At 48.2% G+C, this 22,887-nt stretch overlaps 2 protein-coding genes and 1 non-coding gene across 5 annotated transcripts; 1 reads left to right on the top strand and 2 right to left on the bottom strand.

Annotated features, from left to right (window-relative positions):
* Positions 1–1,219: 1,219 nt before the first annotated feature.
* TRNAS-UGA (transfer RNA serine (anticodon UGA)) lies at positions 1,220–1,306 on the bottom strand. Its single transcript has one exon. It is a non-coding gene; the product is annotated as a tRNA-Ser (tRNA).
* Positions 1,307–4,839: 3,533 nt separating this feature from the next.
* LOC123045428 (aluminum-activated malate transporter 1-like) lies at positions 4,840–8,121 on the top strand. Its single transcript, XM_044468485.1, has 6 exons — positions 4,840–5,223; positions 5,296–5,436; positions 6,060–6,332; positions 6,601–6,713; positions 6,838–6,987; positions 7,090–8,121. The coding sequence occupies exons 1-6, from the start codon at positions 4,902–4,904 to the stop codon at positions 7,450–7,452; spliced, it is 1,362 nt and encodes a 453-aa protein (XP_044324420.1). The 5' UTR covers positions 4,840–4,901; the 3' UTR covers positions 7,453–8,121.
* On the bottom strand, positions 7,202–12,724 carry LOC123045427 (digalactosyldiacylglycerol synthase 1, chloroplastic). Of its 3 annotated transcripts, XR_006421405.1 has the most exons (8): positions 12,048–12,724; positions 11,343–11,375; positions 10,701–10,791; positions 10,137–10,615; positions 9,774–10,040; positions 9,352–9,701; positions 8,666–9,250; positions 7,202–7,405 (listed from the first exon to the last, which is right to left on the bottom strand). XR_006421405.1 is itself a non-coding variant. In XM_044468483.1 (7 exons), the coding sequence occupies exons 1-7, from the start codon at positions 12,582–12,584 to the stop codon at positions 8,719–8,721; spliced, it is 2,289 nt and encodes a 762-aa protein (XP_044324418.1). In that variant the 5' UTR covers positions 12,585–12,724; the 3' UTR covers positions 8,492–8,718. The 3 variants fall into 3 exon arrangements, 2 of the variants coding, with proteins under 2 accessions (XP_044324418.1, XP_044324419.1); XM_044468483.1 differs by lacking the exon at positions 7,202–7,405 and having other exon boundaries at positions 8,492–9,250; XM_044468484.1 differs by lacking the exon at positions 7,202–7,405 and having other exon boundaries at positions 8,492–9,250; positions 10,701–10,788; positions 12,048–12,723.
* Positions 12,725–22,887: the final 10,163 nt, after the last annotated feature.

Here is a 22,887-nt window from a genome sequence, read left to right as displayed (position 1 = left end):
TCCCGCGCTAAGTTGTTCCAATCTCTGTACTTAAGTAACCGAACTCGAAAGTGCTGCTATGAGCTAGATTTGTGCGTACAAGGGTAAAGAAGCGAGCAAGGCTACCTTTCCGCTGGAAATCCTATACCTGAGTGCTATTTGATCAGAGTGAGTTGTAATTGAGCTTGATTTACTTGCTCTTCTATTTGCATTTTTTGTTAAGTATGTGGGTGACTCATCGTCGTGAGATCGGTTGGTCGAAAATGCTTTTCAAGTAGTCTCAGTCGGTGAACTCGGCTCCACAGAAGAAGTCAGTAGTGAATCAAAGAACTCATGCATGTAATCAGTGACTAGGGATCGATCAATCGGATGCAACCGAGCCATACAAAAAGAATTGGAAAAGGGATATATGAAGTTCAAGGCCTTGCCAAAACCGTCATGGCCCTATTATGTATAGGCCGTACTAAGCCAATAGCGAATAACAAACTCTTTCCTGCTCCCTCGACCTTAATTAACTCCCCCATCCTGCCAAGCCTCAGCTGCCAGCCCATTGTATCTAAGCACACTGCGGCAAATTGATACAAGTAGCTAAAGATCTCGCATCCGACATCTCCGGCCGAACGGTTAGGCAACACTAGGGCGCCTGGGTCAAAATTCCGCTTACCAAACAAGATGTCGAGAGGCGAACTCTGTAATTCCCCTCCTGCAAAAGTGATAGCGGCTATAGCATCCGTGTGGAAGAGGGTAAGCTTTCGGCAACACCTTTTTCAGATTGGAAAGGATGAATACTTGTGTTGGGTCCTGCAGACCAGGATAGCCTCAGATCAAAACCTAATAAATGTACCTGGGGTTGATCATATTTTTTGGGCAATAAGTATTCCGGAATTTGAGCGCTTATGTAGCTCAAAACTCTGCCACCTGAATACTTGATTCATTAAGGTCGTCACCCTATACCCGGAAGTCTCTATCGTTTTCTTTGTCTGTTAAGCTTCACAGGGTTGGGACTCCCTAAATCAAACTGCAATCGTTGTTTATCAACCACTCACGACGACACCGAGATCTTCGACTTAGCTCCCACAGGTCATCCACCCGGGGCGGAAGATAACGAAAGGGAGACAAAGTCCTAACTAAATCAACACACAATAACCTCAACCTTGTACCCATTCCATCCATCATATCAGTCGAGTCGAGGAGATTCGTTCTTATCTATAGATAAGGCAAGAGAGAACTTATGACCTCGCGGATGGAGAGGGATTCGAACCCCCGGTATTCCTATCAATACTTCGGTTTTCAAGACCGACTCTTTCAACCGCTCAGACATCCATCCCTGCGCTCGCCCGCCCTATCTATCTGCGCGCTGGCAGGTAGGGGCAACTCTATGTGATTCGCTATGCTTGCTTGCGCCCCACCCCGTAAGCTGACTCTATTGCCTAGCGGTTAGCGACACTTTTCCGGTAGTAGCGCTCCCTGCGGGTAATAGCAAGAGAGTGAAGAACGAACGATCCTCAAAAAAGTCAGCAGTGAATGAGTCCGACTCGAGTTCGTGAGTCAAAGGCGTGGCAAGAGAGCGAGTTCGACTCGCGAACGATCCGCAAGTGAAGGACCGATCCTTTAACGTCAGTACTGTTGCGAGACTGGTACTTGGCGGCTCACGAGCAACATATAGAAAAAGGTTGCCCATCACTCCCTCGCTCCTTTTTGAAGGCCCACCGATCCCCCTTTCTTTAAGTATCTATCCCGGCTTGCATTTTGGGGCGAGTACTACAGTTCCTCCATAATCACACAGAACGCCCAGCTTCGAAGAGCTGCTCTCTCCCCAGTCCACAGCAAGGTGTGGAATCTGGATCTACTGTGTGTTCTGACTCTATTGGATCAAGTCAGGTACTAAGCCTTCTACTACTACTACTTAGGAGATCAAATGCTATATTTCAGAGATTGGACTCTCTTACTGTGTTTTTTCAGGGTTGTTCCCGAGCCAGGTTCCCTGGATCCATTCTTACCTAAATGGATGAATGAAGAAGGGGGTATTCCTAGGCACTAGTTATTTTCTTATGTGTGGGCTTCGACCTTACAAAGTATGAGTCCGTGCCTTCCTAAGTTGGTCCTGAATTTCCAATGAAGTTTTGATTTTCTCGAGGGACGTAGCAAACTGTTTGGTTGGCTCCGAGCATTCTAAAAATAGAGTCCTGCCTGGACAATGTTGATAACGGGAAATCTCTAACCTCCGTGGTGGGTGTGAAGAAGGGTACAGCTAGAAAGCAAGAGAATATCTTTATGGATATGAGTCTGAGGCAGAAGTCTCTGAATGCGGGCCTGACGAACCTTTTGTACCAGGATCATCACGAGACTCTGTTTCTGTGGTAGATGACTCAATAGGCAGGGCCTAGAACCTCTAAAGAGGGTGTGACCGATCACCAGATCACGATCAAGAAGAGTCAAAGCTGTCTTACTAGCGCGAGCAATCATCCAACTATGGTGGTTTCTCAACCGGTGGGTACATTTCTGTTGCACATTGTGAGTTCATATTTTCTTTTCTAAGAAACAAAAGTTCGAGCAGATGCCATTCTAGCAGGTACAAGAACTCCCGTTCGGTAGGCGTATGCTTTAGCAATGTCTTTGATCCTCGATCAACAATTTGAGGAAGACGAGACAGAAGCCTTTGGATGAAACCAATGAATCTTCCGATCCGAAAGACTAAGGGGCTAGGCGCTCACCTACTATCTACACATTTCCTCTTTGGTGTTGGCTCCACCAGTTTTGACTGCGAGTCGCTTTAGTTATCTCAAATCTTTGGCAGGAAGGGGCCAAGCCAAATAGTGCTCTTTAGAAGCGTAATCCGTGCTTGAAACTCCTTCGCTAGGATCCAAAAACCTATGCTTCCGCTCTTCCTCACCAGGCAATGCTTACTCTTCTCGATCAAGATTTTGGAGACTTTGAAGCTCAAGGACACGACAGCGCTTGAAACAAATGCTTTGTTTTGGCACCTTCGTCTTCCTTTCTAACATTAGTAAATTCGAGCTAATGGGACCAGTTTTTAATTGCCTAGAGGGTGGAGAAGTCACATCATCTGAGGTTTGTTGTGGGTTCAATTATGACCCCGGTCTAGAAGACGGAGTGGTTGCATGTGTAAGTACATCATGTTACATATCTATTTTAAGCTAAGCTAAATGCCTAAACTAAACAATTTTCTATTAAGCGCGGCATCCTCTCTTCAGGGCGAGCCCTATCGATGATTTCATTCTGTACAATGTGAAACCTGAAATACCAACGGTAGTTTCCAAGTGCCATCTCTATTCGACTCCCATGCTTATTCTTGAACGCTTGAAGGGGAAGTCCGGGCTGGGTCAGCTAAAGGCGGAGCCGGGCGGGATATGGTATTAGCTCTCTATGTGCTATTAGCTTAAGCTTATCACTCCAGCTTATTACCCTAGGCAGAGGGGGGTAGGGGAGCATCACTAGAGAGTCTCCGTACCCGGTACAAGATCCTGGCTTATATAAATTCATTCAAGGTTATGGCTGAACTGGTCTCACCGCTTCCTTCCTCAATGCTAGCGGGACCCTTGCTTTCCATTGCCTTTCGAAGGGGACCGACCATATGCATACTTCTTTTTGTACAACTTTGCTCTGTTGGAGCCTTTGCAATAAGAAAGTGGATTAGGAGAGAGAGCTCGCAGACGATGTTCCCTTCCTTCTATATATCCATATATCTATCGCCCCCGGGCACTCCAGAGCCAGTGTGACATTCTATCCGAAATGCATGCATCTCACATTAGGTAGCCATCCATGACCCCGTGTGTGTTTCCCAATTGCTCATCCAAACCATCATTTCTTTCTTCCATCCCGGAACGGAGATCTGACCCAAGGAAGGAATTGCCTTCTTTCTCATGCCAACCAGATGGATGCGGCCCAGAGCTGAGTGAATTCCCTCTGGGTGAGCGCTATGGAGATAGGCCAGGATCAATGAAAATAACCGAGATCGATCGGTATCCATCGCTCAGAGAGCTGCTTTCTCCCCGATATCTGTATCTGCTTTCGGACGGCCAAACAAGCAAGAAGAAGGAAACTTCCATTTCGCATAGCTGCTAAAGTAGTAGTTTTTGTCAAATCATACTTCTGACCAATAGTATCAGTGGCTTTATGCGTCCGCAACCTTGTTTTGTATCTGCATAGTGAAGGAAAGAAAGAAGCATGTTAAGGTGACTTGAGGGAAAGACTGATCCTGATAGACAAGAATGGTATGGTTGGATTGCCAGTGAATAAGCAGCAAGGCTAAAGCAGGGATTGGATTTACTTCTTCTATTGTCAGTAGCATCATTTGTCTTCCACCCTCTCAAGTTATCGAGGGTTTCTGGAACATACACGCCCAAGCTAAAGGCACACCTGTCTACACCAACACAAAGTTCATATACACACGCGCACTTATCCAACACATGTCGACCGGAATGACGACCTTGCTGCTATTTCAAAGCATGACGCACAGCTAAAAACGCAGCCGATCGAACACGCACATTTCCTCGTATCACTGACCAGTCACTGGAGCAAGAACAACGGCAACCGATGGACCAGAGCAACGTTGGAGACGGAGAAGACGAGACGAAACCAAGCACGACAAGGGCAAGATCCTGAGACGGCCGGTCATGTTCTCCGAGAAAGTCGATGCCGCCATGCTACCCTTTTTGTTCCACTACCGAATACCGATCGTCGATCGACCCGGCCCGGGGGCGGGCCCCGTGTGTCGCATCGCAATATGAGATACTCCATGTCGCGGTCCAGAAAAGCGTCCGCATGCAGCTGGCGTTCCCTTGCGTCTATATAAGCGCTCCGAGCCATAGCCTCCCTGCCCAACTCACTCGCACACAAGCTAGCTGCTTCACAAAACACAGCACAGATAGCTGCATATCCACCAGCATTCTCATTCTGCCATGGAGGTTGATCACCACATCAGGGTGAGTGACGGCGAGACGACGGCCGGACGAGGAGGCGTTGTCGGCGTCTTCTTCGCGAGCTGCTGGCTGCGGCTCCGCTCGGTGCTCGTCGGGCTTTGTTGCTGGGTCTCCGGGTTCGCCAGGAAGGTGGGCAGGATCGCCAGAGAGGATCCAAGGAGGGTGGCGCACTCGCTCAAGGTCGGCCTGGCGCTCACCCTCGTGTCCGTCTTCTACTACGTGACGCCGCTGTTCAAGGGCTTCGGGGTCTCCACGCTCTGGGCCGTGCTCACCGTCGTCGTCGTCATGGAGTACACCGTCGGTGCGTACTAAACATTTGAGTCGTGATGATATGGTACTTGTTCAGCTAGACTAACGTACGTGCATGCAACAGGTGGCACGCTGAGCAAAGGCTTGAATAGAGCCTTCGCGACGCTGGTGGCTGGGTTCATCGCCGTGGGAGCTCATCAGGTAGCTAACCGCTGTGGTGCACAGGGGGAGCCCATACTGCTCGCCATCTTCGTCTTCTTGCTAGGTACGCATGCGTATGCATGTCACAACTGCACTAAAAAAACGCATGTTCCAACTATTAGTATACTTGGACTTGTCTTACTACTAGCTGAGTAGAAGTAGATAGAAGTATTTTGCCGCCATGCATGCAAAAGCAAGAGACTGCCAGACACTGATCGAATAATGCACACAGCCGTATATATAGAATCCAGGAGCTGAATAAATTTGACCCCAAAAAAAATCAAGGCTGCGTGCCTCGCGATAGTAACTCTAGCAGACAACCACTAACCCTATGATATAAACAAACAAAAATTACACAACTCTTAGACTGAACTTTCAAGAAGAAAACGCCACACGTGTGTCGATTATGACGAGTCTAACCATAGGCCAGTCTTGGATTTTTCATCCCCATGCCAAGCTTCTTCCACCAACTACAGCAAGGATACGAAGACACGCGTTGACATAATCTAATCAGAGATCTTGCGTTTTCATCCACATGTAAATACTTGTTGTTGAAGCCGTCTCTACCATCATCTCTTATCCGAACCGACGCATCAATAGCGGGTTACCATACCGAAAACAAAGTGGACCTACTATTTGAACCGACAAAGAGAACTAATACCCTGACGAAACTTGGTTATATTGCAGCGTCGGCGGCAACGTTCTCGCGCTTCATCCCAGAGATCAAGGCGAGGTACGACTACGGCGTGACCATCTTCATACTCACCTTCAGCCTGGTGGCCGTGTCGAGCTACCGCGTGGAGGAGCTCATTCAGCTGGCGCACCAGCGCTTCTCCACCATCGTCATCGGCGTCCTTACCTGCCTCTGCACCACCATCTTCGTCTTCCCCGTCTGGGCCGGCGAGGATCTTCACAAGCTCACCGCCGGCAACCTCGACAAGCTGGCACAGTTTCTTCAAGGTAATATATACCCCCTGCACTATTTTTTCTCAAAAAGAAAGTAAGATTCCTGCACTTTTTGGCCACTCTCGTTCAAGTTATGTACGGTATACGAATGCAACTTGATTTGTGTTCTTTTTGAATGCTACATCAAATAGTGGAGTCTTCCTGACCAGAGTCATCAGACATACTCTGTTTTATAGTTCTGCTTCTCCCCTGTTGAATGTCTGTAGCAACTCCATATTGATACGAGGGTTTGTGGGACTGAAAACTGTATGCATGTACGCAGGATTGGAATCTGAATGCTTTGGAGAAAAGCCTGCCAGCGAGAATTTGGAGGGCAAAGCCTTTCTGCAAGTGTACAAGAGCGTCCTCAACTCCAAGGCCAGTGAGGACTCCCTGGTAAGCTTCCTTTTCAGACCATACACAAACTATATGATGAGTGTAAAAGCTACAATGAATGTCTGCAAGAAAAACAGATTGTATATGCAGCAGTTTTGTAAAGTTATTATTCCGAAAACTGCAGTGCAATTTTGCCAAGTGGGAGCCCGGTCATGGCAAATTCGGCTTCCGGCACCCATGGAGCCAATACCAGAAGCTCGGAGCTCTTTGTCGTCAGTGCGCGTCTTCAATGGAGGCTCTTGCTTCCTATGTCATCACACTGCAAAAATCCCAGGTAATTGCGGATCCCCCCCCCCCCCCCCCCCCCCCCCCATTTCATGATCTCCAAAGACTAAGGAGCCAAGATATTGACCAACATCATTTTCCTGATCAACAGTACCCTGAGGCCAATCCGGAGCTAACCTTTAAGGTCCGAACGGCGTGCGGGGAAATGAGCTCGCACTCTGCTAAGGCGCTCAAGGAGCTATCAACAGCCATTCGGACAATGATCGTACCATCTCCAGCCAACATCACCATGTCCGCAGCCATCAAAGCTGCAAAAGACCTCAGAAATGAATTATCAGAGGAAGCAGCTCTGTTGCAAGTGATGCATGTGGCTGTTACTGCGACACTTCTCTCAGACTTGGTTACGACAATAGTGAAAATTGCAGAAACCGCTGATAATCTAGCACGGCTTGGCCACTTCAAGAACCCTGAAAAAACTCAGAAAGATGTCGCTATCAACATTCCGAGCAGATAAAGACGCAAATTTCCTTCCAAAGAAAAACAAAAGAGGCAAACTTCTGTCCTCAGGTGTGGTTATTCTAAAAAAAATAACGTGAAAGTTTCCCTCCCTTATACGTTGTTAGATAGAAATGAGGTACCAAACAGAGACTACTGCTCGAACGCGGGTGGGCGAGCTCATCGGCATGTGCTCGAACCAACCAGACACTACTCGGTTCTCATGTGGATGTGGTTGTTCTATCCAGAGAATAATCCACGGGAGCATCAATACTAAGCGGAATCTATATTGTGTATACAGCAAGTGACTAATTTCTTCAGTATTATAGAAGTAATTATGATGCTGAATTTTGATAATAAAGCATTGCAGTCTTTCCAACAGAAATGCCACAAAAAGCTGTTACATACTCCCTCTGTTTCTAAATGTAAGAACGTCTTACGTTTAAAAACAGAGGTAGTAGATGTTAATGAACAGTTTTCTCCTAAATCTTCTATCTTCCTCTTTTGTGTTGTTTGCTTGAGATTGAAAATCATGATTCCACTAGGTACTTTTGCAAGATCAGTTTAGAAGTTGTGATGTGGATGTGCTCATAGTAAGCACAAAGCTCATGACAAACTGGATGTACCATGTTGTTCCACTTATCTATGAGATTGTAGCTTAATTGATTTGTACTCTCAACCCCCCTCCCCTTTCTCTGCCTTGTAAATGCACTGTGTTATCTATTAATGAAATGGTTCTGGCCGGCGTAAGCCCGCCGTAGCGCCGTCAAAAAAAATGGATGTACGGCCAGACCAATCTACACAAAGAACTATCAGCACAGCTCACCAAATTTCCAAATATTTGAATTCCTTTTGCTCATTTGTCTAACTATACATTATTGTGGAACTTCAGTGATATCCAGAAGCAACACGTTGCAGTGGAACTTCAGTGAATATTACATTCTTGTGGAATTTCCCAGATACCATTGAACTTTAGATTACCGTATATTGATGCTGCAAATACATGTGGAGTGAAGCACACCAGATATTTTCCATCTACGTAAATTACATTCTACAAATGGTTGATGAACTTGCCTATTTAGAGAATAAAAGGGAGATAATTACAGGCAAATGGTACAAACAAGACAGGCCATACAGAGCCTAATGAAATTTTACAAATGAATGGGCTCTACTAATTTACTGTCTAGTCATTAGTTACTACAGGAAATGGACAACACTTAGTATGCACATACCTAGGGAGAAAAGTCCTTCAACTATACATTAGTTTAGTAAAGCCAGATTCACATCACAAGCCATATACAGGGTGTTGAATTTGGGGAGGCAAGAGATTCAAATCCATGCACTGCTGCTTATCATAGTCCCGTGTACCAGGAGTTGCTCCTGTTGCCATTCTTAGGATCTCATTGCCGGTTGCGCAGTAATGAGCAAATGCCAGTCCCCCATCCAAGATGTCCGAGAATTTGGGGAGTAAAGGTAGCTTCCTCACTCCTTTTCTCTTTACACCTTCTCCACACTGAGCATTTCTATCTTTCAGAACTTTGTCAAGCTCTGAGTACTGCATAAATCTCTCGGTTGCTGCTTCCCACGACAAACTGTATCTTTTCTCAGGGGTCAAAGGTTGAGGTTCACTAGACATGGCCTCCTTCACTCGGGCAACAAATTCCTCTGGAGTTCTATACATCAAGCAGTTGGGAAATGACTTGAAAAATTCATTTGATGGATGATCGGGGCAGATAACAAATTTCCCCATTGCAAGAGCCTCAGCAGTTGCTGTGCACAGTACATCACTAACACTGGGATTGATGAAAACCTTGTACCTGAAAGTTAGCAAGAGAGCAAAACCACCACTTCAGTAATTAGAAACATATAGCCAGAAAAAAGGGAGTTCATTTAGCAGCCTGCTTGATTCTAATCTCACCCATGGAGTGAATCATCGGCATGGTCCTTTCCCTTGTAGAAATTGATGCCCAAATCCAATTTCCTAGCAGCAGCCTGGACAGCCTGTGAATCCTCGCCATTTCCATAAACATCTAACTTGAAGCCCTCCAAGTCATTTTTGTGTTTGTATAACAAATCAATCAGTTCTTTATAGCCTTTAGCCCAAACCATCTTCCCAAGAAAGTATGCTCCCTTGGAAAAAGAGTTATGTCCACGCTCCCTGTCCGCTATTACTTTTTCGCCAATATTGAGGAACTTTGGATTTACACCATGAACGTTGCAAATGATGGACCTGGGTAGATCTTGAGTTGCTGCAGAAAGACGTAAAACCTGCAGGCACCATTATTAGTTGTACTGTAGCCGCCACGATGTCAACACAAAAATTGACCTAAAACACTGTACCTTGTGGCAGTATGCCCTAGTCACCCAATTATTGATATGTTTAACAAGGAAAGCTTGAAGAGCACCATTTTTCTCCCTTTTGATATACTCTAGATAATTTGTATGAACTACGCCAATGACATGATTGAACTTATCTGTCCAACGCTTCCCATGATGATACCAATTGAGATGCTCTGGTTCTTCCAAAATTGCTATATCAGCTTCTCCTGAGGAAATGAATTCTGAGGTATCCCCTGCAGGAATAATGCTTCGTCGCTCTTTTGAGAACTGTTGAAGATAATAAACGATGAAAATCTTTGGGGAAAACAAAGTATGGACTGAAGACGTAAACCTTGGGATGATATATGTGATTTGGATGTTTACCTTGCCAGGATAGAAGGATATCTTAAAATTTGCTGCAAAGCCAAGTCTTTCCTGTAGCCAGTTCCTAATATAAGTTTCTTGCTCTTCTGGTGAACAAAAGGTGATGTTATCCGGGTAGACTAGTTGCTGGTCTGACTTACAGAGCCAAGGAACCACTAGTGTCACTTTTTGCATTGTACTTCTTGCCAGATATGCAGCACGGAACAGTGGATTGATAGCTGTCCCAGTCATCCACGGAAGACTTGCTGTGGTGACAATTGCAACATGTCGTCTGTTGTCTGAGATCTTGTACTTTGAAGGATCGTTCCAAAAACCTTCTCTGTGATAGCCAGTACTTTCTAGCACCCTAGCTATTCTTAGATCAAGCTCATTAGTTATGTCCTCATTACCAATTAAGGATCTATCTCCTGAAAAAGGCGGATGCATGAGCCGGCCATTCCGTTTACTGTACAATGTGTCCACTAGTTTTTCACACAGATCTGCAACACAACATTAACAAGAATTTTAAAAGTCAACACACAAAAAAAACAAGAGTTGAAGGAAACAAATAATTATATTTTGTACCTCTTTGTACACCAAGTTGATCCAAGAATGGTCCAGACTGCCTGACTAGATATGCCAGTATTTCAGTTAGATTCAGTGGCGGGGCATCCTGCTTTACATTCCAAATTCAGTTCAGAGAAAACACACCTAAGCAATGACTAATCAGACCAAACGGCAAGCAGAGGATTGCATAAGTGACAGAATCAAGCGTTTTTTGAGCAAGAAGGATTGCTTTTAGAAAACATACCAGCTTGTTGTATTTAAGGAAAACGAATTCAATGTTTATGAATTTGAAGTAATGGCAATTTCAGTAGGAATTGGCTTGCGATGTCATCTAAAAGAAGTCATACTTGCAAGTTAGCTACGTTTATGCTGCTTCATAATTCGTAAGCATCAAATCCTATCTATTGGCTTCTTCTTTTTCTGAAACAAGTAATGATCTTGGTGCTGAAAAATTGACGTTAAACCAGTATGTGTTGCAGTTTGCAGAATTAAACATATATTTATTAAAGAACTTGCTTTTGTCATAATAGGTTACTACAAGGCAAAGGGAATCCATGGAAGTTCACGTTAGGGAAATGTATTCAAAACGGAATTGTCACCTAAATTTCAACTGTACAGAAGAAGTGCAGTTAAGCTCAGGCATTGTTTCTTATGCATTACCTTCGGTTCCTGAGACTCTTTGTTCATAGATTTCTGCAATAAAAATGAGTAGTACACATCAGTACTTTAATTGGCACCAAACATCACAGCTCACATGACGGAATACACAGATTAGTACTTTAATTGTTCATAGATTGCTTAGTACTCCCTCCGTAAACTGATATAAAAGTGTTTAGATCACTATTTTAGTGATCCAAACGCTCTTACATTAGTTTACAGAGGGAGTACTTTGTATCATTTTTAAAGGTAGAATTGTTGCACAGATGTCATCGGATCATTGCGAGCTGGAAAAATAGACGGGGATATTAAGCTGAAATTGCTGATTTTAGCTGTTCCTAAAATAATCTTATTTTAGAAATACAGTGCATTTATTTCACAACAATGAATTAGATACCAAAACGTTATCATATCTAAATAGGAGTATCTAATGAAATAGTACTAACAAATGTGGGAAAAAATATCTGGCTGCTGCCACCTCTAGTTTTTTTCTAACCGGGCATAACCCCTTTCCATTACTGCGACATAACGGAAATACAAACTCAGGTCCAACCACCTCTAGTTTTACTTGAGCTTATAATATTTTATTGCTATGGATCCCAAAGCTGTCAGTCATAACAAATTCGATTTCCAAAGCATATGGTTTAATAAACAAGTACTAGGAGCACACGTCATCATTCACTGTTCAAATGCTACAGTCGAACTTACCAAGCTCAGTTTAAATTTCTCCACAAAGTCGGTGCGGACACGAAACCCAGCAGACATCTCACTTGACAGGCTCCGGCGCTCGAACTCCTTGAGCCCGTTCCGTATCATCCTGACGACCTCCCACTCCTTCCCCTCGTCACCGCCATCAGCCTTCCCGCTGGACACAATGGCGTTGCGGATAGCCGTAATCCCAGAGAGGTCGACGCGGAGGCTGGCGCCGGACTTTGGCGGCCATCCGTCGAGCACTGTCGACGAGTACTGCTTCCTCAGCTCCGCAATCTTGGGTTGGATCCGCTTCCGCACGAACTCCAGCTCCGCGAAGGGCGCCCCCGCGGCCACCGGCTGCGCCGGTCCGGGCCCCGCGAGCGCCGACGCCGACGCGAGGAGGCGCCCCAGCTCCCTGTCGGTCCGCGTCCGCATCAGCTGCAGGTCGGCGGTCGCCGAGTCCCGCACCTCGCGCCATCCCTTGGAGATGAAAGCGAACGCGTCGCCGTCGCGGCCGGAGCCGGTGATCGGCGGCGGATTATCCACGCCCATGTCCCGTGAGTAGGCTGGGGAATTGGGATCTAGCGTTGGGTTGGCTAGGGATTGGGTTCTGGAAGCGCGTAGGACAGTCGCGAGGCGGGAGATGATGGTGGGTCGGATGGGGACGGGGCAAGAAGAAGACGGTGGCGTACTGGACGGCCACGGTGAAGGGAGGGAGAGGTTTTGGTTCGGTTCGGGCGCTCGGCCCATGTGAGCGGGGACGACGGGACGCCAGAGATCAGCCGCGCGAATTGCGACACTTGGCCCGGTGGGCCTGGGGATATCTAGATGTGTGGTACTAGCTCGTGAAACATTTCCTTTCCGGTTCCGTCCTGCCAACATTTTCCGTTTCGAAACATTTAAAAAACATTTCCCTTCCGGAAGGATTTTCTTCTTTCCTATTTTCTTTTTAAAAGAAGGATAGTCCTCTTCTGTATCGAGCGATGCACACAACCATATTTATTATTCAGCAGAAGTGCGATAAAAGAAAAGACATGGATTGATCGAAATCCACCTTCCCGACGATCTATGTTGCTATATCCCTAGCTTGATATCCTGATCACGCATCAACGCACGACATCTAATTCGGTGGCCTCACCAAGTTGCCCCACGGCGGGCCAAGATCATCAACCGGTCTAGTGTATCCTTCAGCACGCACCGCATGCACACGCTCTAGAACCCACCGCTATCTTCTGTCGTCCCAACTTTAGGTGAGGTCCATGCATTGACCTTGTCAGTCTCAACTACCGTCGATGCCATCACGACGCCAGACCGCCCCATCACTCTGCGCGCGTCGCTGAGACAGCCATCGCCCACACGATAGATGCCACACCGCAGCACCTCCGGCATCGGAATGATCCGCACTCGCCGCGCACATCCTCCATCTCATACCCAAGACGACGCCTCCAAGGAGGTGCGGCACCATGGCGCCAACGCCGTCGTTCACAAGGAACTAGGGTTTTCACTCGGGCACGGAGGGAGAAAGGAACAGGAGGGTTGACCTCCTCATCGCTACCAAGGAGGAGAATGGCGCCCGGAGCGCCATCGACAACGTGGCCACTGCCGTTGGCCAGAGATTTCCACCGGACAAGCTCCCACCTCGGCACCCACCAGGCCCACCACCAACAGCTCCGAGCATGGACACCGGAGATTTGGATCAGCCAACGGCGAGAACCGCGCGTTAGGATGATGCCCCTCATATCTAACAAGAGGGGCACATAGAACCACCTCACGCCACAACCGCCGCCAACTGGGAACCGACGCCCAAGCATCCAAGAAAGTCTGGCCGCCCGCCCCGACTAATGCCCACCGCTGGCGGAAGGACGCCGCCCACACCAATCAAGGCCGTCGCCTTAAATCCAAGCCCTCACCCGAGGTAGGCGAGCAGCCAAAGGCCTCACCGCCACCCTCCCTGGCAGCCACATGGGGATCCGGTGACTGCCTCCGACGACGACGATGGAGGAGGAAGGAGGGAACGGAACCGGGGGTGGCCGGAGTTGGGCGCCGCACGGGAGTCGAGATGTGTTTTTTCTTCTTTTCTGCTTAGCTCTATTTTTTCCTTTTTGGATTTAGGAGTTCTGGATAAGCACCGTGGATACTCTAGTAGCATATAGAAGAAGCCTCTGGGTTCGATCGTCGTTTCCTCGTGTATATTTTTCCGATGGTTGCTAGTCGCTTAAAGAAATATTGCTTTTTGTGGGTAATCGCCACACTCTTTTTGTGGGTAATCGTCACACTCAAAACTCACGAATTACACTGGCACCACCAAATTGTCACCAGATCCAACGTCCAACATGGCTTCGTGACGAAACATCACAACTTAAGTAAGGTCATGTTTTCTTATGCATATTTATTCGAGAAAAAAAGTATCTTATGCCTAATACCGTGACTAATTGTTCACATCCACGCTGCCTTCATTTTTTCACAAATCAGGACAAGAAAAGGGGTGTTCAGCCCTGCAAATAGACTGTCTACGCTCAGGTAACCGTAGGTTAAAGATCTTCCCCACAAGATAGATGAAGATCTTTTTCTTTTGCGAGTGAGACGGATGAAGATCTTAACACGCAAAGGTGCCCCGCGTCTACCATATCTCATGTAAGGCCAAATTATCCTATGCAATTTTGTCTTTGGACCTAAACTGTGAATCATCATGATGATCCACCATCTACGATAACTTCATTACAAAACATGATGCCTCAGGTCTATATGATTCTTTTAGCAACCTAAGCCATGACTCAACATGATGATCGGGAAAGAAAAAGACAATCATCTCAAAAGAAGAAGAAAACAATCCTTGCTGTTGAAATTTCCCTTTTCTCAGGAGTTCTCTCTGCATGTTTCGCCATGGACATTTTTCTCTTCCTATGATATTTGTGGCTCGTGAATGTGAGGTAATTACTCAACTTCCATAATGACATATGACCTCTGGTGACCTATTAGCCACCCTGGCGAGGTATTGAGTACGCGACCCACTTATTCCTTTGCTCAAGCCATAGCAAGAAAAGAAAAACAATTGTGTTTTAGAACAGAAGTAAAAAAATGATCAAAGATTACATGTTGATGTTATTTTTTGTCCAATTATTTCAAAACATATCACATAATATTTTTTTGGCTGCTACATATCAGCTCCTCTCTTTCATGAATGTTTGCAAATGCATAGATCACTATAATATGCAATCGTGAGGTTTATTTTTGAACTATTTGAGACTTTATAACCTTGGATTTTTAGAATTAAGGGATAACATGAGCTCGATCAGGTGTACAAACAATGGCAGAGCAAACAAATTATCAAAGTCTAGGCACACCGCAAGCTAAAGTACTTCACGTCATGTGTACATGCATCGGGTCTACTATTCTTCATCAGCCGGGAATTTCTTGTCGGTTAGATTGATTCATGCGCGAAGCCCTAAGGGTGAGATGGGGATGTACGGCATGGCGTGCCCGAGACAGGATCCACGTTTAGAATCCATTGGCGGCCTCCTCATTCCTGTATTCAGTGTGGACCTCAGGAGCAATTAGTTGGGGGTACCCCACATGGGGGCACTTTTTCAGGCCCCGCAGCGCCCAAATGTGCCATGTGAGGCGTCTCAGCACCGGCATGTGTCGCATGCTAGACGCTTACTCCAGTGGGACTAGTTTTTTTGTGGTTTGGTGGTTTTTGATTTTTTTTTTTTTAGATTCTGTTTTTTTCTAGTTTTTTTTTCTATTTCTTAAGGGGTTTTCTCGGTTTTTGTTCGTCAAGAGTGTGGAGCATAGTTTTGATTCACAGCTGTGCTTCTCCATGAAACACAATTGTGCTTCTCGCATGAAAACATAATTGTGCTTTTTCGAAGAAAAAAAGAATCTCGTATGTACTTTCAGGTGAAGCACAGTTGTGCTTCTGTGCGTCCTCAAAAGTGCAGCACATGTGTGCTTTCACGTGAAGCACAGTTGTGCTTCTCGCATGGAAGAACAAACTATGCTTTCCAAAAAGTGATCAGGTGTGCTTTTGCATGAAGCGCTGTTTGTGCTTCTCGCGTGAAAAGCATAATTGTGCTTCCCCAAAAGTGAATCACAGTCAGTATAGTCTTGAAGAACTTGATGGTACAGTTCTGAAGCACGGGTTAGTGTAGTTATGGAGCATAGCTTTCGTGTCAAATCCTAACCTATCAACGTGAGAGCTACTTTTGAGGAACATAAGGTGAAACAATTCATGATTTCGATGCACGCTTCAAGAGAGAAATCGTTCTGAAAAATCAAATCCACAGAAAAAAGCATAAGAGAGCAGATCCATCTCTCCCCGCGCGTGGGAGTAAATCCCACCAAAACTCTCTAATTGTGACTAGTGACGCACATGTGATGCGCCATTCACTACTGGAATCAGCTACTTTGTCATCTGCTAGATCTTTGCTGTCCGCTAGCGGACGGCAAAGAAGCTCTTTGCCATCCGCCACCGAAAAGCCGACGGCAAAGAAATGATAGGCGACAAAGAAGCTCTTTGCCATGCGCCATTCCTTTGCCGTCCGCCAGCTGACGGCAAAGAATCTTTGCCGTCCGCCAGCTGACGGCAAAGAGGGAGGTGGCCCCCACCCACCCGCTTGTTTAAAAAAAACTTAACGCCCCACCTCTTTACCGTCCGCTAGCGGACGGCAAAGGGGGGCGGACGGCAAAGATTTAACTCATCTAACGACGGCCGCGCCCCACCCCGCCCCTCTCTCTCCGTTTCTCTCCCTCTTCACACGCGCGCCGCCGCCCCCACCACTCTCCGCCGCCCCGTCGCCCCACCACTCTCCGCCGCCCCGTCGCCCCACCACCCCGCCGCCCCACCGGCCCCCGCCCCGGTGCCACCGCGGCCCCGTCGCCCCCGCCGCCCTGCCATCTCGGCGCCACCCGCGCCCCGGCCCCCCCGCGCCCCACCACCCCGACTCCGGCCCCCTCCGCGCCCAACCACCCGGTGCCCCACCGGCCCCCCGCCCCGTCGCCCCCGCCGCCCTGCCGTCTCGGCGCCGCCGTGCCCCGGCCCCCGCGCGACCCACCGCCCAGGCCCCGCGCGCCCCACCGCCTCGGCCCGGGCCCCGTCGCCCTGCCGCCCGGCGCCGCCGCCCCAGGCCGCCCCGCCCCACTCCTCCACCGGCCACCTCCTCCATCGGCCCTGCCGCAGGTGAGCTCTACCTCCTCTTTTTTCTGTTTTTTTCTGTTTTTTTAGTTTCAGGTTTATGTTTAGTTTAGATTTAGTTTTAGTTTTAGTTTTAGGTTTAGTTTTAGGTTTAGTTTTAGTTTAGTTTTAGGTTTAGATTTAGTTTTTTCCTTTTTTCTGTTTTTTTAGTTTTAGGTTTATGTTTAGTTTAAATTTAGTTTTAGTTTTAGTTTTAGTTTTAGATTTAGGTTTAGGAAAGAAGAAGAAGAAAAAAAGAGGAGAGGAGGAGAAGAAGAAGAGGAAAAAGGAAAGGAAGAAGAAGAAGAGGAGGAGGAGAAGAAAAAAGAAGAAGAGGAAGAAGAAAAAAAGAGGAGATGAGGAGAAGAAGAAGAGGAAAAGGAAAGGAGGAAGAAAAAGAAGAAGAAGGAAAAAAGGAAGAAAAGGAAGAAAAGGAAGAAGAGGAAAAAGAAGAAAAGGAAAAAAGAAGGGGGGGGGGAACCCGACCCGACACGGCACCCCGACCCCGACCGGACACGGCACCTCGACCCCGACCCGGCACCCCGACACGACACCCCGACCCCAAGACCCCGACCCCGACCCCGACACCCCGACCCCGACCCCGACACCCCGACCCCGAGCCTGACCCGATCGACACCCCGACCGCGACACCGACACGGCACCCCGACCCCGACCCGGCACCCCGACCTGACACCCCGACCCCGAGACCGACCCCGACCCCGAGACCGACCCCGACCCCGACCCCGAGCCTGACCCGACACCCCGACCCCGAGCCTGACCCGACACCCCGACCCCGAGCCTGACCTGACCCGACACCCCGACCCCGACAACCGACCCCCTGACCCCGACACCCCGACCCCGACACGACACCCCGACCCCGACACCCCGACCCCGACCCCGACACCCCGACCCCGACCCCGACACCCCGACCCGAGCCTGACCCGATCGACACCCCGACCGCGACACCGACACGGCACCCCGACCCCGACCCGGCACCCCGACCTGACACCCCGACCCCGAGACCGACCCCGACCCCGACACCCCGACCCCGACACCCCGACCCCGAGCCTGACCTGACCCGACACCCCGACCCCGACAACCGACCCCCCTGACCCCGACACCCCGATCCCGACATGACACCCCGACCCCGAGACCCCGACCCCGACCCCGACATCCCGACCCCGACCCCGACCCCGACACCCCGACCCCGAGCCTAACCCGACACCCCGACCCCGAGCCTGACCTGACCCGACACCCCGACCCCGACACCCGACCCCCTGACCCCGACACCCCGACCCCGACACGACACCCCAACCCCCCTACCCAGAAACAGCACCCTGACCCCGACACGGCACCCCGACACCGACACGACACCCCGAACCCCCAACCCCGAAACAACACCCGATCTGACGCATATGCTTTGCTCCGGATCCGACGCATAAATTTCGCCAGTGCCTATTAGAGTGTAGGTTGCATGGACATAATAAAATTGACAAAGTAGATCAACTGATGAATATATACATGGTGAATTATATATATAATTGTTGTGTGTCCAGTGATGATGATGATGATGATTATAGTGATGATAGTGATGATGATGATTATAGTGAGCCCATCATTGATTATAGTGATGATGATGATTATGCATTTATTGATGATACTGATCGAGATTATTAGTAGTGTCAGGTATTCAATTTTTTTATGTTGTACTTAATTATGATACACTTAAGTGATATACATATTATTATTCATGTTGGTACTTTTTTTATGTTGTACTAATTTCGTTTATTCTTTGTCATGGCAGGTGTTGAAAGATGGTGGGCGCTGGTCGGGAGCGCGCCGAGGCCCCTTCTTCGTCGGCGCGTGTTGCGAGGTCTTCCATTGCAGACGCACCTCTCCGCCGAGCGTTGCTGGACAGTATGTCGACACCACCGGGCCCTTCTTCGTCGACTGCGGTGCCCAACAGGGGACGAGGTAATAAGAAGAGAGGAGGTGGAGCACGTGGTCGCGGGAGAGGAGGTAGGGTGACTCTTACGGCTCCTTCCTCGCCGCCACCCCCAGTTGTTTCACCCGAGCACGTGACTGCTAGGGTGGACTCGTCCGAGGAGGAGGCTACACGGACTCCGGTCCATGAGCCTTCGGTCCACGGGTCTTCGGCCCACGAGCCTCGGGTCGACGGGCCTTCGGCCCACGAGACCCCGGAGGAGCACACGTCTGGATGGGGTACCTGGTCGGGTCAGCCTGAGGAGCCGAGTGGCCATGCTGATGATGGCGGGGAGCCGAGTGGCCATGCTGATGATGACGGGGAGCCGACTGATATTGAGGAGGAGGGGGGCAACGTCTACCAGCATGGTGCTACACGGCTCCCGTCCGTGCCGGCGACCCGCGAGCAGAGGTGGTTGATTTCCCTGATGGGGAGAGGTAAGTGCATTTAATCTTTTTGTACCTTCTGCATTCACGTTTCTTCAAATAACTAATGCGTTGGCCTTGTCATGCTGCAGGGGTTGGGACCACCATGAAAGTGTCCGCCGGCCCAACTCCGTCCTTGGAGTTCTGATTCGGCAAAACTTCCCGGGGTTTGTCATGTTGCCTGGTGAGGGTCGGCTTCCAGAGGTTGGATTGAGTTGGGAGCACTACTTGGCTGCCCCGGCCCCGCCGAGTGAGATTATCGACGGTGTCTTGTGCAAGACGAGGGCAGACGTGGTGATCAGAAAATTCCGGATAATTTCTCCTTTACACAATTAAAAATCTTGAACTAGCTAGTTATTAAGTGTACTAATCAATATTGTATCATTTGATTGCAGATATTCTATAGGTGTGAGGAGGGATACGAGGAGGAGGCGACAGATGTTAGATGTTATCGACAAGGAGTGCAAGCGCCTACTTCAGAACTTACGGCATGAGGTTCGGGTGCAGGCTGTTCGAGACTACTACGCCGGGCGTGGTATCAAGAATCCCAAGCAGGAGTGCCGCGATAAGTTCTTGAGTAAGGAGCAGTACATGAAGGTAATTCTTAAGGCCTTGTACTTACTTCCTTCATTTAGTAATTCATAGCCGTAGCGCTCAAGTTTCTATTTGCTAACTTAGGCCCCTCCGAGATGGTGTGCGGATCAGATGGATTGTTGGGAGGTGTTGGTCAATGCGTGGTGCTCAAAACAATGGCGGGCCTCCCACAACGAGGCCAAGGACAAACGTGCCCAAATGGAAGGTGTGCCACACCACCAAGGCAGCTCCAACTTATTTCAGTACGGGCGGAACTGGGTATGTGGTTTGCTTCATGATTCATGCAATTCATTCATCATGCTAGCTTTAGCCCTTTAATTACTAATTTACTTTGTTTCTCTCTTTCAGGCACGCTACAATAAAGCGGATAAGGTGCCAGAGGTGTATGACCTGTATGCCATGGCCCACACTGGCTCTTACAAGAAAGTCAAGGCATTCTCTGCGTCTGACCTCGATGATCCAAAGAACTTCACCAACATCTCCGTGTTGGGTTTCGTAGTAATTTCAAAATATTTCCTACGCACACGCAAGATCATGTGATGCATAGCAATGAGGGGAGAGTGTTGTCTACGTACCCAACGCAGACCGACTGCGGAAGCGATGACACGACGTAGAGGAAGTAGTCGTACGTCTTCACGATCCAACCGATCAAGCACCGAAACTACGGCACCTCCGAGTTCGAGCACACGTTCAGCCCGATGACGATCCCCGGACTCCGATCCAGCAAAGTGTCGGGGAAGAGTTCCGTTAGCACGACGGCGTGGTGACGATCTTGATGTACTACAGCAGCAGGGCTTCGCCTAAACTCCGCTACAGTATTATCGAGGTCTATGGTGGCAGGGGGCACCGCACACGGCTAAGGAATAGATCACGTGGATCAACTTGTGTCAACTTGTGTGTTTAGAGGTGCCCCTGCCTCCGTATATAAAGGAGGAGAGGAGGGGAGGCTGGCCGGCCAAGGGGGGGAGGCGCAGGAGAGTCCTACTCCCTCTGGGAGTAGGATTCCCCCTCCAATCCTAGTCCAACTAGGATTCCTCGGAGGGGAAAAGAGGAGGAGGGGGCCGGCCACCTCTCCTAGTCCTAATAGGACTAGGGGAAGGGGGGGCGCGCAGCCCAACTAGGGCAGCCCCTTCTCTTTTCCACTAAGGCCCACTATGGCCCAAATAGCTCCCGGGGGGTTCCGGTAACCCTCCCGGTATTCCGGTAAAATCCCGATTTCACCCGGAACACTTCCGATATCCAAATATAGGCTTCCAATATATCAATCTTTACGTCTCGACCATTTCGAGACTCCTCGTCATGTCCGTGATCACATCCGGGACTCCGAACAACCTTCGGTACATCAAAATGCATAAACTCATAATATAACTGTCATCGTAACCTTAAGCGTGCGGACCCTACGGGTTCGAGAACAATGTAGACATGACCGAGACACGTCTCCGGTCAATAACCAATAGCGGGACCTGGATGCCCATATTGGCTCCTACATATTCTACGAAGATCTTTATCGGTCAGACCGCATAACAACATACGTTGTTCCCTTTGTCATCGGTATGTTACTTGCCCGAGATTCGATCGTCGGTATCCAATACCTAGTTCAATCTCGTTACTGGCAAGTCTCTTTACTCGTTCCGTAATACATCATCTCACAACTAACATATTAGTTGTAATGCTTGCAAGGCTTATGTGATGTGTATTACCGAGAGGGCCCAGAGATACCTCTCCGACAATCGGAGTGACAAATCCTAATCTCGAAATACGCCAACCCAACATCTACCTTTGGAGACACCTGTAATGCTCCTTTATAATCACCCAGTTACGTTGTGACGTTTGGTAGCACCCAAAGTGTTCCTCCGGCAAACGGGAGTTGCATAATCTCATAGTCATAGGAACATGTATAAGTCATGAAGAAAGCAATAGCAACATACTAAACGATCAGGTGCTAAGCTAATGGAATGGGTCATGTCAATCAGATCATTCAACTAATGATGTGACCTCGTTAATCAAATAACAACTCATTGTTCATGGTCAGGAAACATAACCATCTTTGATTAACGAGCTAGTCAAGTAGAGGCATACTAGTGACACTCTGTTTGTCTATGTATTCACACATGTATTATGTTTCCGGTTAATACAATTCTAGCATGAATAATAAACATTTATCATGATATAAGGAAATAAATAATAACTTTATTATTGCCTCTAGGGCATATTTCCTTCAGTCTCCCACTTGCACTAGAGTCAATAATCTAGTTCACATCGCCATGTGATTTAACAGCAATAGTTCACATCACCATGTGATTAACACCCATAGTTCACATCGCTATGTGACCAACACCCAAAGGGTTTACTAGATTCAGTAATCTAGTTCACATCGCTATGTGATTAACACCCAAGGAGTACTAAGGTGTGATCATGTTTTGCTTGTGAGAGAATCTTAGTCAACGGGTCTGCCACATTCAGATCCTCATGTATTTTGCAAATTTCTATGTCAACAATGCTCTGCATGGAGCTACTCTAGCTAATTGCTCCCACTTTCAATATGTATCTAGATCGAGACTTAGAGTCATCTAGATTAGTGTCAAACTTGCATCGGCGTAACCCTTTACGACGAACCTTTTTCCATAATCGAGAAACATATCCTTATTCCACTAAGGACAATTTTGACCGCTCTCCAGT

This window comes from Triticum aestivum, chromosome 2B, assembly GCF_018294505.1.
Source record: "Triticum aestivum cultivar Chinese Spring chromosome 2B, IWGSC CS RefSeq v2.1, whole genome shotgun sequence".
NCBI lineage: Eukaryota > Viridiplantae > Streptophyta > Magnoliopsida > Poales > Poaceae > Triticum > Triticum aestivum.
The sequence above is the reverse complement of the archived record's forward strand: the minus strand, read 5'-3'. Positions and strand labels throughout refer to the sequence as shown.

Excerpts from the sequence above, each read along its gene's own strand:
- LOC123045427 (XM_044468483.1), bottom strand. The coding sequence starts at position 12,584 with ATGGGCGTGGATAATCCGCCGCCGATCACCGGCTCCGGCCGCGACGGC. Across the intron at positions 11,376-12,047 it reads AGAAATTTAAACTGAGCTTG|AAATCTATGAACAAAGAGTC; the intron begins GTAAGTTCGACT and ends TTTTTATTGCAG. Across the intron at positions 10,616-10,700 it reads TCAACTTGGTGTACAAAGAG|ATCTGTGTGAAAAACTAGTG; the intron begins GTACAAAATATA and ends GTTGTGTTGCAG.
- LOC123045428 (XM_044468485.1), top strand. The coding sequence starts at position 4,902 with ATGGAGGTTGATCACCACATCAGGGTGAGTGACGGCGAGACGACGGCC. Across the intron at positions 6,714-6,837 it reads AGGCCAGTGAGGACTCCCTG|TGCAATTTTGCCAAGTGGGA; the intron begins GTAAGCTTCCTT and ends CGAAAACTGCAG. Across the intron at positions 6,988-7,089 it reads TCACACTGCAAAAATCCCAG|TACCCTGAGGCCAATCCGGA; the intron begins GTAATTGCGGAT and ends CCTGATCAACAG.